The sequence below is a fragment of the Bos indicus genome, chromosome 9 (genome assembly GCF_029378745.1).
Source record: "Bos indicus isolate NIAB-ARS_2022 breed Sahiwal x Tharparkar chromosome 9, NIAB-ARS_B.indTharparkar_mat_pri_1.0, whole genome shotgun sequence".
Taxonomy (NCBI): domain Eukaryota; kingdom Metazoa; phylum Chordata; class Mammalia; order Artiodactyla; family Bovidae; genus Bos; species Bos indicus.
In genome coordinates, this window is record NC_091768.1 from 98,962,009 (window position 1) to 98,975,067 (window position 13,059).

The 13,059-nt window shown below is 43.3% G+C and overlaps 1 protein-coding gene across 2 annotated transcripts in view; it reads left to right on the forward strand.

The window, feature by feature from the left end:
• PACRG (parkin coregulated) overlaps window positions 1-13,059 on the forward strand; it is a 529,211-nt gene that overhangs the window by 289,693 nt on the left and 226,459 nt on the right. For both annotated transcript variants that reach the window (XM_019967667.2, XM_019967668.2), the window contains exon 4: window positions 1,043-1,192. In XM_019967667.2, the coding sequence (XP_019823226.2) occupies window positions 1,043-1,192 (150 nt within the window). The remainder of the gene's footprint in view (window positions 1-1,042; window positions 1,193-13,059) is intronic.

Here is a 13,059-nt window from a genome sequence, read left to right on the forward strand (position 1 = left end):
TTTCCCTCTCCAGGGGAATCTTCCCAAGTCAGGGATCAAGCCCATGTCTCTCGCGTCGCTTACACTGGCAAGCAGATTCTTTACCACTAACATCACCTGGGAAGCCCACCTTCTCTAATAAATGCTTTATATAGCTTTTCTATTTAAATCATGGAATTTTTAGCCATTTAAGAAAGTAAATAATAAGTTCTTATAGTTAAGAAAACTGGGACCAAGAAAGTATGGGGGAGCTGGTCAGGTTTACACAGCCAGTTATCTGCGGCCTGGTCCCTGGCCCTCTGCACTCCGCACTGGAGCAGGTTTCCAGACTGTGCAACGTGGGGGACGCCAGACATCTCACTGTCTCCTGTCCTGTCTCCACAGTACAGCTTGTACTGTGCCTTCAGAATTGTTCTTGTACTGTGCCTTTAAATTGTTCATTTGTATTCCTTTGGTCTCTTAAATCCTCCTAAAGTTCTGAACATTAAAAAAAAAAAAAAATTCCTTTCACTCCCTACTCTCTTGAGAGTCTAAATACTGTCCCTTCTACCGACAGTATTCTCGATTTTTGTAACCAGTCTATAGTTTCTACTCAAACACAGTGTACCCAGTCCCTTCTTCCCTCTCAAGTGTTGTTTTTTTTTTTTTTTCATGGCTGTGGTTTAAGCATAGCATGGACTGCTAGCTGAAAGGGACTGTTGCATAAAAATTGATCCCCTGTCCACCTTCATGGGGTCCCTTAACTCTGGTGATATGAACTGATCTTTATCTTTCATGCTACCCAGCCATCACCAGCCTCTTCTCTGAAGGACAACGAGTTGCTTTCTTAGGACTGATGAGGAATCAGTGCAAGTTGGGAGAAGAGATATTAATAATACACAAACGAGATCCTGTTTCTTGCATTAAGAGCTATAAACATCTTTCCAAGCTGTAATTGTCAAGGCTCATCCCGTTGTCGATCCCCAGTAGAGTACAGTGTAATTAAATGGCCTACAGAACTGCTTCAGCCTAACACTGTAGAAATTAATGCTCTTTCTGGCTTGTTTCTTTTCCTACTGGATAGATGCCTTGAACCTACGGAACCGACAGGTCATCTGCGTCACTCTCAAAGTCCTACAGCATCTGGTTGTGTCAGCTGAGATGGTGGGGGAAGCGTTGGTGCCCTACTACCGGCAAATCCTTCCCATCCTGAACATCTTTAAGAATAAGAATGGTGAGTTACCCCAGGAGTCATAATGTCTTTTAAGCACTAAAAATGGGGGAGTGCTTTGAAGTAGAGTTAATTAGCAACACATTTAGGATTTATTATTGCATATAAACCAAGATCCACTTAGAGATCTAAACAGCATAACCCCTACCCCTTCTTCTCCTACTCCCTAGGGAAATAGTCAAATCAACAATTTCATTTATTACTCTTCACACGTACAGCTTACTTAGCACAGAAGCACTGAAGCAGTTCTGTAATCTTACAATAATAAAATTGTAAAGTTTTTAACTGTCTTTGAATATATTGGTAGGTTCTGAGTTTGTCCTTTCTCTTGACAGTAATTCTGCCTTTAGGTATTTTCTCTTAAAGTTACTTTTTATTAACTGCTGCTGCTGCTGCTAAGTCACTTCAGTTGTGTCCGACTCTGTGCGATCCCGTAGATGGCAGCCCACCAGGCTCCCCTGTCTCCAGGATTCTCCAGGCAATAACACTGGAGTGGGTTGCCATTTCCTTCTCCAATGCATGAAATTGAAAAGGGAAAGTGAAGTCACTCAGTCGTATCCGACTCTTTGCAACCCCATGGACTGTAGCCTACCAGGCTCCTCTGTCCATGAGATTTTCCAGGCAAGAGTACTGGAGTGGGCTGCCATTTATTAATTGATTTAGGATGAATTTTAAAAACAATATTATTAAAATCTGGCACAGGTTGTTTGGAGAGTTTTAATACGTTCTCCTATTTCTTAAAAAAAAAATAGAAAAACAGATAATCTTACTGTTACTTAGTTACTTAGCTGATGGTAAGTACTGATTTAAAAAACATATGCTGATGCATTTATTAAAAAAAATATCATTCGGTACACTTTGGAAAGCACTGGTGCACTCAAGTGAATCTGCTTCACCCGAACAAAGGTATGAGCGAGTCGTGCTGACCTCCTGGGAGGCAGCGAATGTACGTCTGTTCATTGACAATGTGATTTTCCATTTGTACCTGTTGAAACGATGTGAATCTAATTTTCTTTCATGTTGCTAACTTTGAAGTCTCGTATTTCTCATATGCACGGTGTAAGTCAACATTTGAAGTTAATTTCTGACAGCCCTGTAAATAAGTTAGTAATTTAGTGGAACAGTGGATGAAAACTTTGCAATATAATCTGCTTATTGTATAGAAAGGAAAAAAAATCAAACCAAAAACTGCACATATGACAGTTTCAATCACAAACAAGTCCTTTGGAATCATTATTTTTCATATAATTCCTAAATTACTGTTAAAAGTCTCCTTATATCAGGCAGACTATTCAGGGAATCATGGGTTCATCAGAGTCTGTAGCTATCTTTCAGTAGCAGGACCTACTTGTATGTTGAATATTAAGCATGTTTAGTAAAAACAACTTCAGCTAGGGTTATAGGAACTTAAGAATGCTCATAATGGGATGAATTGATACACATTGCAAAATATTTAAGAACTATAGAGTTAATGTAGACATTTAGATGAGATGGTTACTCTTTCAGGAAAGTAAAAGTTGAGTGTTAGTAATTCAACCTTTTATGATCTAAACTGAAAGTTTTAGTTACAGCATTTCTACTTTATGAAACTTGCTTAAGTATTCTTGATTCATAATTCATACTTTTACTGTCTAACAGCATCAAATAAGAGATAGAGATAAGTCAGAAATGCTAAAGTCAGAGATGAAAGAAGCAGGGAATACCCACTCCCAGAAATCTAAATTATAGTCAACACTTCTGAGTTGTGTGATTCGCAAATGTTTCCTCAGTAACCCTCACAGGAGCCTGTGATATGTGGACCATTACTGTCTCCAGTTTTTCACTGTGACTCTTCTCCTGCGTAAGCGCTTCCTTCTGTGCTTGGCGGTCGTGAAAAGGGAGCACCAGAGTCTTTTCCACCTTGCTGGAGTGGGAGTAGGGGCTGCCCCCACATGGGCTAATGTCCTCCTGGTCCTTGGACCTGGATCTGGAATCTAAGCATCATCTGTGTCTTTGTATAAAAGAAGAGAAACAGTGATATTCAAAAGGTGATTAGAATCTCCTCGTCCTCAAGGAACCCTGTAAAGAGTAAGTACAGCTGCCAGGAAGACAGATAAATCTCCTGGGAGCCCTAGACTGTTCAAACCAGTTGGCTCCCGTGTCTGCCTCGTTATATTGATACTATCAATACTTATTTAATTCTTTAACTTATAAATGTTCATATGCTTCACAAAAGAAGTGATTGGGTTTAGGAATATACCCCTATTTCGATTTTATCAAAATGGAGATTTTATCGTTTCTATCACAGCCTTAATTGGTCCTACACACAGCTAATTATTTTGGAACATTTCTAAATGGAGGCACCAGGAATTTGACATTCAGCTATTTTTCTGGTTAATATCTTTCTCACATTTGAGGGGGAAAAATATTAGCTTCAACTTCATTTTCTACTTATCTTAGAAACCTGTCAGTACGATGCTGGAATGCAGTTTGCTGTATTTCCGGAGGGTCCTATTACCAAATCGGAGCATTCTGTCTCTAAAACGCAAAACTATTCTTTAAAGTGGCTATTTCCACAGCTCCAATCCTGCCAGTAGAAGCTCATCACAGGATCCCCAATTATAACAGTATTTTCAGCCTAAAAACAATTTAGCTTTGATAGCATTTTAAAAAATGTTGCTTCATGATTATATTTTATTCATATCCACAGAACCACATATACATTTTTATTTAAGCAGATGTCTTTCGTGACAGATATATTTACCTAAAAATAGATTAGAAATTTGCAGCATTACGATTAGGAAAAAAATTTTCATTCTTAATTTCCGTGTTTCTGCGAGCGATTTCATTTTCTGTTTCCTTTTTCCCTACTTGCGCATAATCGATGTCTTGGTCAATTCATATTCAAAGATATATTTCTTTCCAGTTCTATAGCAAAATGTTTTTGAGACTGAGACCCAGTATAAATGACTGAAAGAAGGCACGAAAGGGGCTGTTCCTTCAAATACAGTGACCTTGTCCTTCTGCTGGTGTCCTTTCAAAGCACAAGCTTTAGCATAATTCGACTGCCTGCTCTTTTCTTGCAATTTCTGTCCTGTTTTCATGTCAGCTGGACCTTGTGTGAAATGGTCAGAGGGGCCGAGCAGTTTGCCAGTGCACCGCCGGGCCAGCGGTCTCCCCAGGGGACCAGTGGGGATAAGCAGAACCCGGAGGAGCGGGTGGCGCTGTTAGCGCCAGCCTGCGTCCCCAGCCCCACAAGATCAGGCCTGCTCTAGGACATAGAGTGGCTGGAATTTCTGTTTATGAATAACACACTTTCAAGGGTTTGTAATTAGACTGTGCTTAAAAAAAAATGCAGCAGACAAGTGGGTGAACTGCAGAGTGGGATAAAGAGTAACATTTGAGAGCAGAAGAGATGTGACCTTGGGCAGATCGTGTAACTTCTCTGAACTTAAACTTCTTCATCTGCACACAATACTTTGATAACGTCTTTTCTGTGAGGTTGGCACGACAAATTGAGATCGTGGCCGCCCCTTCATGTAGGGCCTGGCCTTGACTGAGGATTAAACGAGAGAGTCATTACCATCTCACAACATTATGTGTGTGTGCTCGGTTGCTCAGTCCTTTCCGACTCCCTGTGACCCCATGGACGGTAGCCCACCAGGCTCCTCTGTCCATGGATTTTTCAGGCAAGAATAGTTGAGTGGGTTGCCACTTCCTAATCCAGGGGATCTTCCCGACCCAAAGATCGAACCTGCGTCTCTTTTGTCTCCTGCGTGGACAGGCAGATTGATCAGTAGTGCCACCTGGGAAGCCCCAGACAACATTACACACACATACAATGTTATACACATATATGATATTGTAAACCAGTGTAGTGACACTGTATAAATTAGTACAATGCACAGGAGTAGGTGACTTAATGTATTATATCCCCTGGTGGTGGCTCGTCCCCTGTCCTTCTGTGGGCCTGTGCGTGAGGCATGACCCCTCATGCCCGGCTCAGCTGCACGTGTGTTTCACAGGACTCATCCTGCCTGATTGCCAACACCAGGTGGGGGCCAAATAAATTAAGGACTCTGTGACTCACTCAGGGATAACTGGTTCTCTAATCCGTCCCTCCCTGGCTAACTCGAATATGTGTCGGATGTTTGGGGGTAGGTCCTTATTTTTAAAAGAGAAGCCAAGTGTGACAAGCCAGCGGTGACTGGATCAGGGTCCTCTTTGGAAGATGCAAACTAGCATCTAAGCTTGAACTTGTTTTCTTTAATTCTGAGTAATGAATCGTGGACATCTAAGATAGGCTGTCTTTCCAGTGACTGCTGTGGAGCAAAAGAGAGATAAGGGTTTCTATGACAGCAATCTCTTCTTCCTTTGTTCTTTCACAAACATTATTAAAGGTTTCAGAAAATGGAGATGGTGGGAATGCTCAATTTACAGCTTTCAGAGATGTAGCTACAAAATTAACGATGCAGTGTATTGCATTTGAGAAACATGAGCCAATAAATGGCATTAAAACATTTACAGTTAAAATATGGGGCTCTGCCAGCAGAGTAGGGTTTTCCAACCACCCTACTTTTCGGAGGCAATCCTTACTTGGGTACTTTTTTTTTCTAATTGCGCCAGTAGTCCTGAAATAGCTTCTAGTGGAAACAGTTAGGAGATTCCATATATCAACAGCTCTAATAATACATTAATGTCATGTCACAGAATATGCAGAAGTAAAAGAAATAATGAGATAACATGCGCCCATGTGTGTGAACATCAAACAGTCTTAGATTTATCTATGAGTACTTCCGAAAATGTATGTTGTAGCCTATAGAAGTCCATGAAAAGAGATTTAAACTTTTCAACTCAAATTCAGACACATTAAATAACACAGGAAATAAAGCATTGAATTGAATTTTGGGGATTTTGAAAAGTTTGTACCAGATCTTTCACCCTGATATTTAACTAGTTTCGTTTTCCACTAATAGTCTATTTAAACAGCTGCTAATGAGAACCTAAGAATTCCCAGTCAACCTGTTTCAGATTCTCTTCATGTATTTCTGTGAGTTCTATGGGACCTATTTTTATGGTCCTTTAAAATGTTGATGAACTGTTGAGAGCTGATTGTTTACAAAAAATTTCTTTAGTTCTCACGCCTTACAATTGACTTGCATAAAGTTTATTTCACAGAGCTTTTAATTTTGAATTAAGAGTCCCCCCGCCCCACGGAATTCTATACAAATTTTAGCACGATTTAGAAATTTGCTTCATGTTTTCTTCAGCGTCGTTGTGTTTATGAGACTCGAAAGCCTTTTAATGTCTTAAGTTTACAGAGCAAACTATTATTAATAGAATACTACTCCACAATTCCTGAAAGGTGGATTTGGAATGATCAGGTATCTATGTAAACTCTCCTGAACTCTTCTTCCACTCAGACATAACTAGCTGGTCTGAAAAGAATCAAGGCGTCTAAGAGATGCCAGATCCACGTAACTGCCCTTTGATCTATGCCCCTCTCCAAATTTACTAAACTACACTTTATCAGACCATTAGTTTCATGGCCAAACTGTGTTGAACTTTCTTTTTTCTGTGCAGAGTGTGGCACACCGAGAAGAATCAGTTGCTTAATATGTGGTTGTGTGAAATGTATTCACTGACCTAGTCTGTATGACCATTACTTGTTTATCCAGTCCTATCCTAAACAGCCCCACTACTTCATGAGATGTTGTTGTTCAGTCACTGAGTCGTGTCCGACTCTTTGCCACCCCATGGACTGCATCGCGCCAGGCTTCCCTGTCCATCACTGTCTCCCGGAGTTTGCTCAAACTTATGTCCATTGAGTCAGTGATGCCATCCAATCATCTCATCCTCTGTCACATCCTTCTCCTCCTGCCCTCAGTCTTTCCCAGCATCAGGGTCTTTTCCAATGATTCAGCTCTTTGCATCAGGTGGCCAAAGTATTGGAGCTTCAGCGTCAGCATCAGTCCTTCCAATGAATATTAAGTGTTGATTTCCTTTAGGATGGACTAGTTTGATCTCCTTGCTGTCCAAGGAACTCTCAAGAGTTTTCTTCAGCACCACTTCATAAGCTAGCTTGTCCTATTTCCAAAGAGAAAATCACTCCCTATAGTAAGTGAAATATATGCCAGATATTACTATCTGGTTTATATCTCTCATCTGAATCACACAGGATAATGTCTAGTCCCTTTTCCAAATGACAGGCCAGCAAACATCATATAAAACTTTCCTACCACTTCAGTCTTCACTTCTCCAAGTTCAATGTCCTTTCTTCCAAGAATTCTTCACAAGATCTTCTAGAGGCCTGACAATCTTATAGGATGGAGATGGTGGAGACACGCATCTGTGAACACTGATGGTTCTGCAATGATCCAAGAGAGCAGTCCCATGGGACAGAAGGTCCCAGGAAAAGAGGCTTCCGTGCCCTCACTTGATGCCCCTGTATGTGGTCAGTCCATAAAATGCCCATCTTACCACCGTGAACTCTTACCATTATGCTGGGGGCAGGCACATACTTTCAGCTGCCTCCACCTGCTCTTCCCTGTAGACCGCCATGGTTGCCTCTGCCCAGAATAAACATTCTTCTCACTGTCTCTATATCTTGAAACACATGACCTGCTGGGATGATGACCAAGGGGACCAGAATGTGCTTCTGAAGGCTGTGCAGGCTGTGTAGGGCCACTGTAATGAACTACCACAAACTGAGCAGCTTAAATAACCAGAAAGTACTGTGTCAGTTCTGGAGGCCAGAAGTCCACACCCAAGGTGTCAGCAGAGTCACGCCCTCCAGGTTTTGGTGGTGGTGGTGGTGGTGGTGGTTGTTCAGTCGCTCAGTCATGTATGACTCTTTGCGACCCTAAGGACTGCAGCATGCCAGGCCTCCCTGTCCATCACCAACTCCCGGAGCTTGGTCAAACTCATGTCCATCGAGTTGGTGATGCCATCCAATCATCTCATCCTCTGGCATCCCCCTCTCCTCCTGTCTTCAATCTTTCCCAGCATCAGGGTCTTTTCCAATGAGTCAGTTCTTCACATCAGGTGGCCAAAGTATTGGAGTTTCAGCTTTAGCATCAGTCCTTCCAATGAATATTCAGGACTGATTTCCTTTAGGATGGACTGGTTGGATCTCCTTGCAGTCCAAGGGACTCTCAGTCTTTTGGGAAGAATCTGTTCTCTGCCTCTCTCCTCGATTCTGGTGGGTCCAGCCATCTTTGGGGTTCCTTGGCTTGTAGAGGCATCACTTCAGTGGCTGCCTCCATCTCCACATGACGTTTCCCCCGTGTGTCTGGCTCTGAGTCTCATCTCTACTTCTTATAAAGACACCTGTCCTTGTCAGGCTTGGACTAGGGGCCCACCCTATTCCCATATGACTTCATCTTCACTTTACTAATTACATTGGCAATGACCTGATTTCCAGATAAGGCCAACTTTAGAGGTTCCAGTAAGGGCTTGAATTTGGGAGGGAGGTTCTTCAACTTAGACCAGGTAACTCTTTCCCAGAGTGTGTGGCGGTACAGCCCCGTCCTTGATGAGTAAAGCTGGAGGTTTTGCATGCCTTCCATTCATTCCATCACATCGCCGTCACTGAACCGGACCTAGCTGCTTAAAGCCTGATGAGAACTCCCTCTTTTATCAATCAGGAAAAGCTCTCTTCCTTTTCCTTTCATCAGTAAGTGAGTTTTTAGTTAAGAAAGGAACGAGATCTAGGTACATTTGGAGTAGAGGAGATGGCAGGAAATTGATTTTTTTTTTTCCCCTCTTTGGTAATGCTGCAAACTAACAAAGACAGTCAGCAAATGCCTTCACACTGGGTGCTTCCCGGGATGTCCCAGGCTCCCAAGGGCACTGCCACCACCCTCTGTGCAGAGGACCCCAGGCCTCCACTCTAGGTCGCAGACTGCATCATCTGCGCCTGTCCCTGCCCATCCAGCTGGGTGAGAGGGTCAGACCACTCTGCCTGAATGTGGTTTGGATCAGTAAATAGGGATTCAGCTTGTGAACCAGGACAAGTGGGACACTCTGTGGAAAAGCAAGCGGCGGGGAGTGTGTAAGAGTGGAGACGCGGCGTCATGTTTCTGGGGCGGGCACCCTGGCTCAGGGCTTGTGAGCCTGGACTGGTCGCAGAACTGCTCTGTGCCTTAATCTCCTTAGGGTGAAAAGCGAGTTATTGGGAAGATGACAAACAGCTTAGTGACCTGCAGAGAACCGTGGGCGATGATTTCATAGAAGTGTGGGCAGCATGAGAGTAATGAGGGTGGATGATGAAACGTGAGTGAAATTGCTTTGCAGATTACCGGGTGTTAACCTGTAGTCTATCGCCTATCTCGCAAGATGGACAAAGTTATACATAGGTAGTTTTGTGTTCCCTCAAAGAAAGTGAAATTAAATCTATTAGAATTAATATAAGATTTTAGTGAGGTGATTAGATGAAAAATAAATATTCAAGAATCAATATATATTTTTTAATATGCCAGTAGTCAAAAATGCAATACAAAATTTGTTTTCTGGATGCTAATAGTTCCTGCTTGCAGAGATATTCCATCAGAGATAAACTTCTACTGTCCAGCTCTCCCTCCCCCAGAAGATAGTTCTCATTCCTCCTTTGGACCCCTCAGTTCACTTCAGAAGCAGGCAGAAGTATTTAATCAAAGGGCTTTGCCTTGGGAAACCAGAGATCCATCAGGAACTGCTTGCCCCGATGGAGCCTCTTTCCAAGACAGACACTGCTTTCAGTGTCTAAATAGCCTTTGTGTTTGTAGTTTCTCTGTATGAATGTTAACAACGCTTAGTCTCCAGGTTTCATCCTGCCTTTGCTCCATCATTCTAGTCCCACCACTGCTCCCACCATGTAAGTTCACCTAAAGGGATCAGACTGTCAGAAGAACTCTGAACTGCAGACAAAGTCAGCACCCAGGCACATCTTGATAGTCCTGGATCAAAGGCAAGTTTACTGGATCAAGAACAATGTGCATTTTTAGTTAATCATAAAAAAATCAATTTCCATTCATCACTTCTAAACTGAAGTGGAGGATGAGATGGTTGGATGGCATCATGGGCTCAAATGGACACGATTTTGTGCAAACTCTGGGAGATGGTGATACACAGGGAAGCCTGGTGTGCTGCAGTCCATGGGGTCGCCAAGACTCAGACACGACTTTGCAACTGAACAACAAAAGAGGGCCGCAGGTTGTGCGGAAAGAAAGGCTTGACGGGGGGCTGGCCACTTGTTAACCTGTCGGCTGAGCTCTGTTTGCAGTGTGTGTTGTAGCCACCGGGCCCCCTCTGAGTACTCCACAGAGACCTACGGACCGAGGGATCTGATGCCAGCTGGTTCCCAGTCCTTAGCCCCCCACTGATCACTGGCACCTTCCTGAGCAGGAGATTCCACCAGTTCAGCTACGGCCTTTGAGATATGCCTCCAGATATCTGTGTAATATGCTTGAATGTATACAAAAACTCACAATGGATCCCCGGTGAGCAAGCATGCAAATACTAACCCAAGAAGGGGGAAAAAAAGGGTTCTTTTCTGTTTATGCAACAGAAAGTTTTACTTAATCGGACCAAGAAAGCATATAATGATTTTTAAAGCTTTAATTTAAGGAAGCTCCTATATTCGGCCGGATCATACTTTGTACTTTTTAAGTCACGTAAATATCACCTGTTCTGGATTTGCGGATAATTAAGGTCTCATTCTCGTTTTCCTTTATATGAAAATCTTTCAGGAGAGCCAAAGAATGGCTTTTTAGGGGTCTCTATGTGGGCACTGCAGAGAAAAATAAAAATGTCACCAGTGTAATTGTTGCACTGAATATTTGTTATTCATGACATAATTAAAAGGCAAATTTCAAAGCAGGTTGGAGACCAAAGAAAATTTTTTAAAGCCTCCTTCAGTGGGAGAGCCTTGCCCTGACACTGCATAAAACTCAGCAAGGCCCGTGTTATTCCACTCACTCAGAGGTTCCTCAGGCACTTTGAGTCACACGCGTAATTCCAGTGCTTCGAATCCCTTTTAATAGAACTGATCAAAACTGGAAACTTCCTCTACCTTCAAGTATTCTCCTCTCTCCCAGCTTGGGTTTGCTCTGGACTGGAAGCTGGCAGTGGGAAACGGCTTCGCCTCTGTTCCTCCGCCTTATGTTGCCCCCTCCCGAAGCCCCGGAACCCTGGCTCCCCAGGTCTCACCGCACAGGGTTGTCAGGGTCCGGGAGGAGGACCACGAGGACAGGGGGCCTCTTACTGACCGACGCCGCCCTGAGCCGGACCCCCACCCCGAACGCGGTTCTCATCCTGGGCACTCACCTCCAGTTTAGAGCTCTGGTCCCTCTGCCCTTCCGGAAGCCGTCATCCAGGACGGAAAAGACCCCATAGCATCGCTCCCTCCCACTTGAAAAAGATGCTCCCTCACCCCGGCCCGGGAAATTCTGGGAGCCCAGCTCCCCCGGAACTGCTTCTCGGGCTCCGTTCACTTCTCGTCTTCATGTTGCCCACTGCTGGGGGCACACAGGGCCCTTCCTTCCAGGGGCGTGGGGCTGGCACGGACCACAGCCACAGCCGCCTTCAAAGAAATCTCAGCCCTCTCGCCACACGCGGTCTCTCTTGAAAAGCCTGAACTCTCCAGTCGTGGGGCGGGTCCCCTGAAAGCCCTCGGTCCTGCCGCCGGTGAAGCGCTGGCCCCACGATGCCCAGCTCGACTCCGCGCCGCGCTGACTCCGGTTTACTCAAGCCAAACACGAACCTGTAGGAGGAATTTTCCGCCTAGTAGGAAATAAGCTTTCCATTTTTATCATCCTCTTCAAAAATATATATTTTTCACATTGACAGCAAGGGGAAATGTATATAGTCAGCATCAGCTTAACCATCAATGAAGGAGGAATTGAAAAATACAACAGACACATTTCCTTAGAAAAACTGAAAATATTATCGATATTTGTTTGCTTGCCTGCTTTCTGTATGAGGCTCTCATATACATCTTGGATTAATGTTCCAAGTAATAAAGAAAAAAGTAATGATGGCAGTGTTATTATGAGTACAGTTCTGATTGGATCCTTCCAAGATCAATTTACTTTTCCCCCCCCAAAACACAGTACTTTAATATCAGCTTTTTGTGAGCCTATTTATATCCATTTTGAGATGGCGGAAAACAAAAAAATGATGCTCCTTTCAGTGACTTTTAGATTTTGCAAAACTATTATAGCTCTGCCTCTACTTCCCCCAGATGAATCCCATATTTTTTTCTTAAAATTTATTTCTTGAGCCTTGAAGTTATCTTTATCACAAATGAAAAAACTAAGTGATACAATATTTAAATTTTAAAAGCAATAATATAATTGGGCCACACTAACAAGATTATTGCCCAGTAATTCTCCCACTATTTCAAGCTCTGTTTCTACCTCCAGTCTGGTTGAGTGTTTATACACATAAAGGTTTTGAGGAGTTTGTAGTTCTTCTAATGGAAATCACTGAATATTATCTATGTTTCTGTGTGAGTGTATTGCTTTCTTAAAAATACCGTAAGTAACCATCTAACCAGGTGGTGAGATGTAGGTCTGTCTAGAAAATGTGTTATCCTTTCAAGTGAAGTCACTCAGTCGTGTCCAGCTCTTTGCGATCTCGTGGACTGTATCTTACCAGGCTCCTCCATCCATGGAATTTTCCAGGCAAGAGTACTGGAGTAGGGTGCCATTTTCTTCTCCAGGGAATCTTCCTGACCCAGGGATCGAACCCAGGTCTCCCACATTGCAGGCAGACGCTTTACCGTCTTTGCCACCAAGGAAGCCCAAAGACTGGAGTGGGTAGCCTATCCCTTCTCCAACAGCTCTTCCCAACCCAGGAATCGAACCAGGGTCTCCTGCACTGCAGGCGGATTTCTTTTCTTTTCTTTTTTT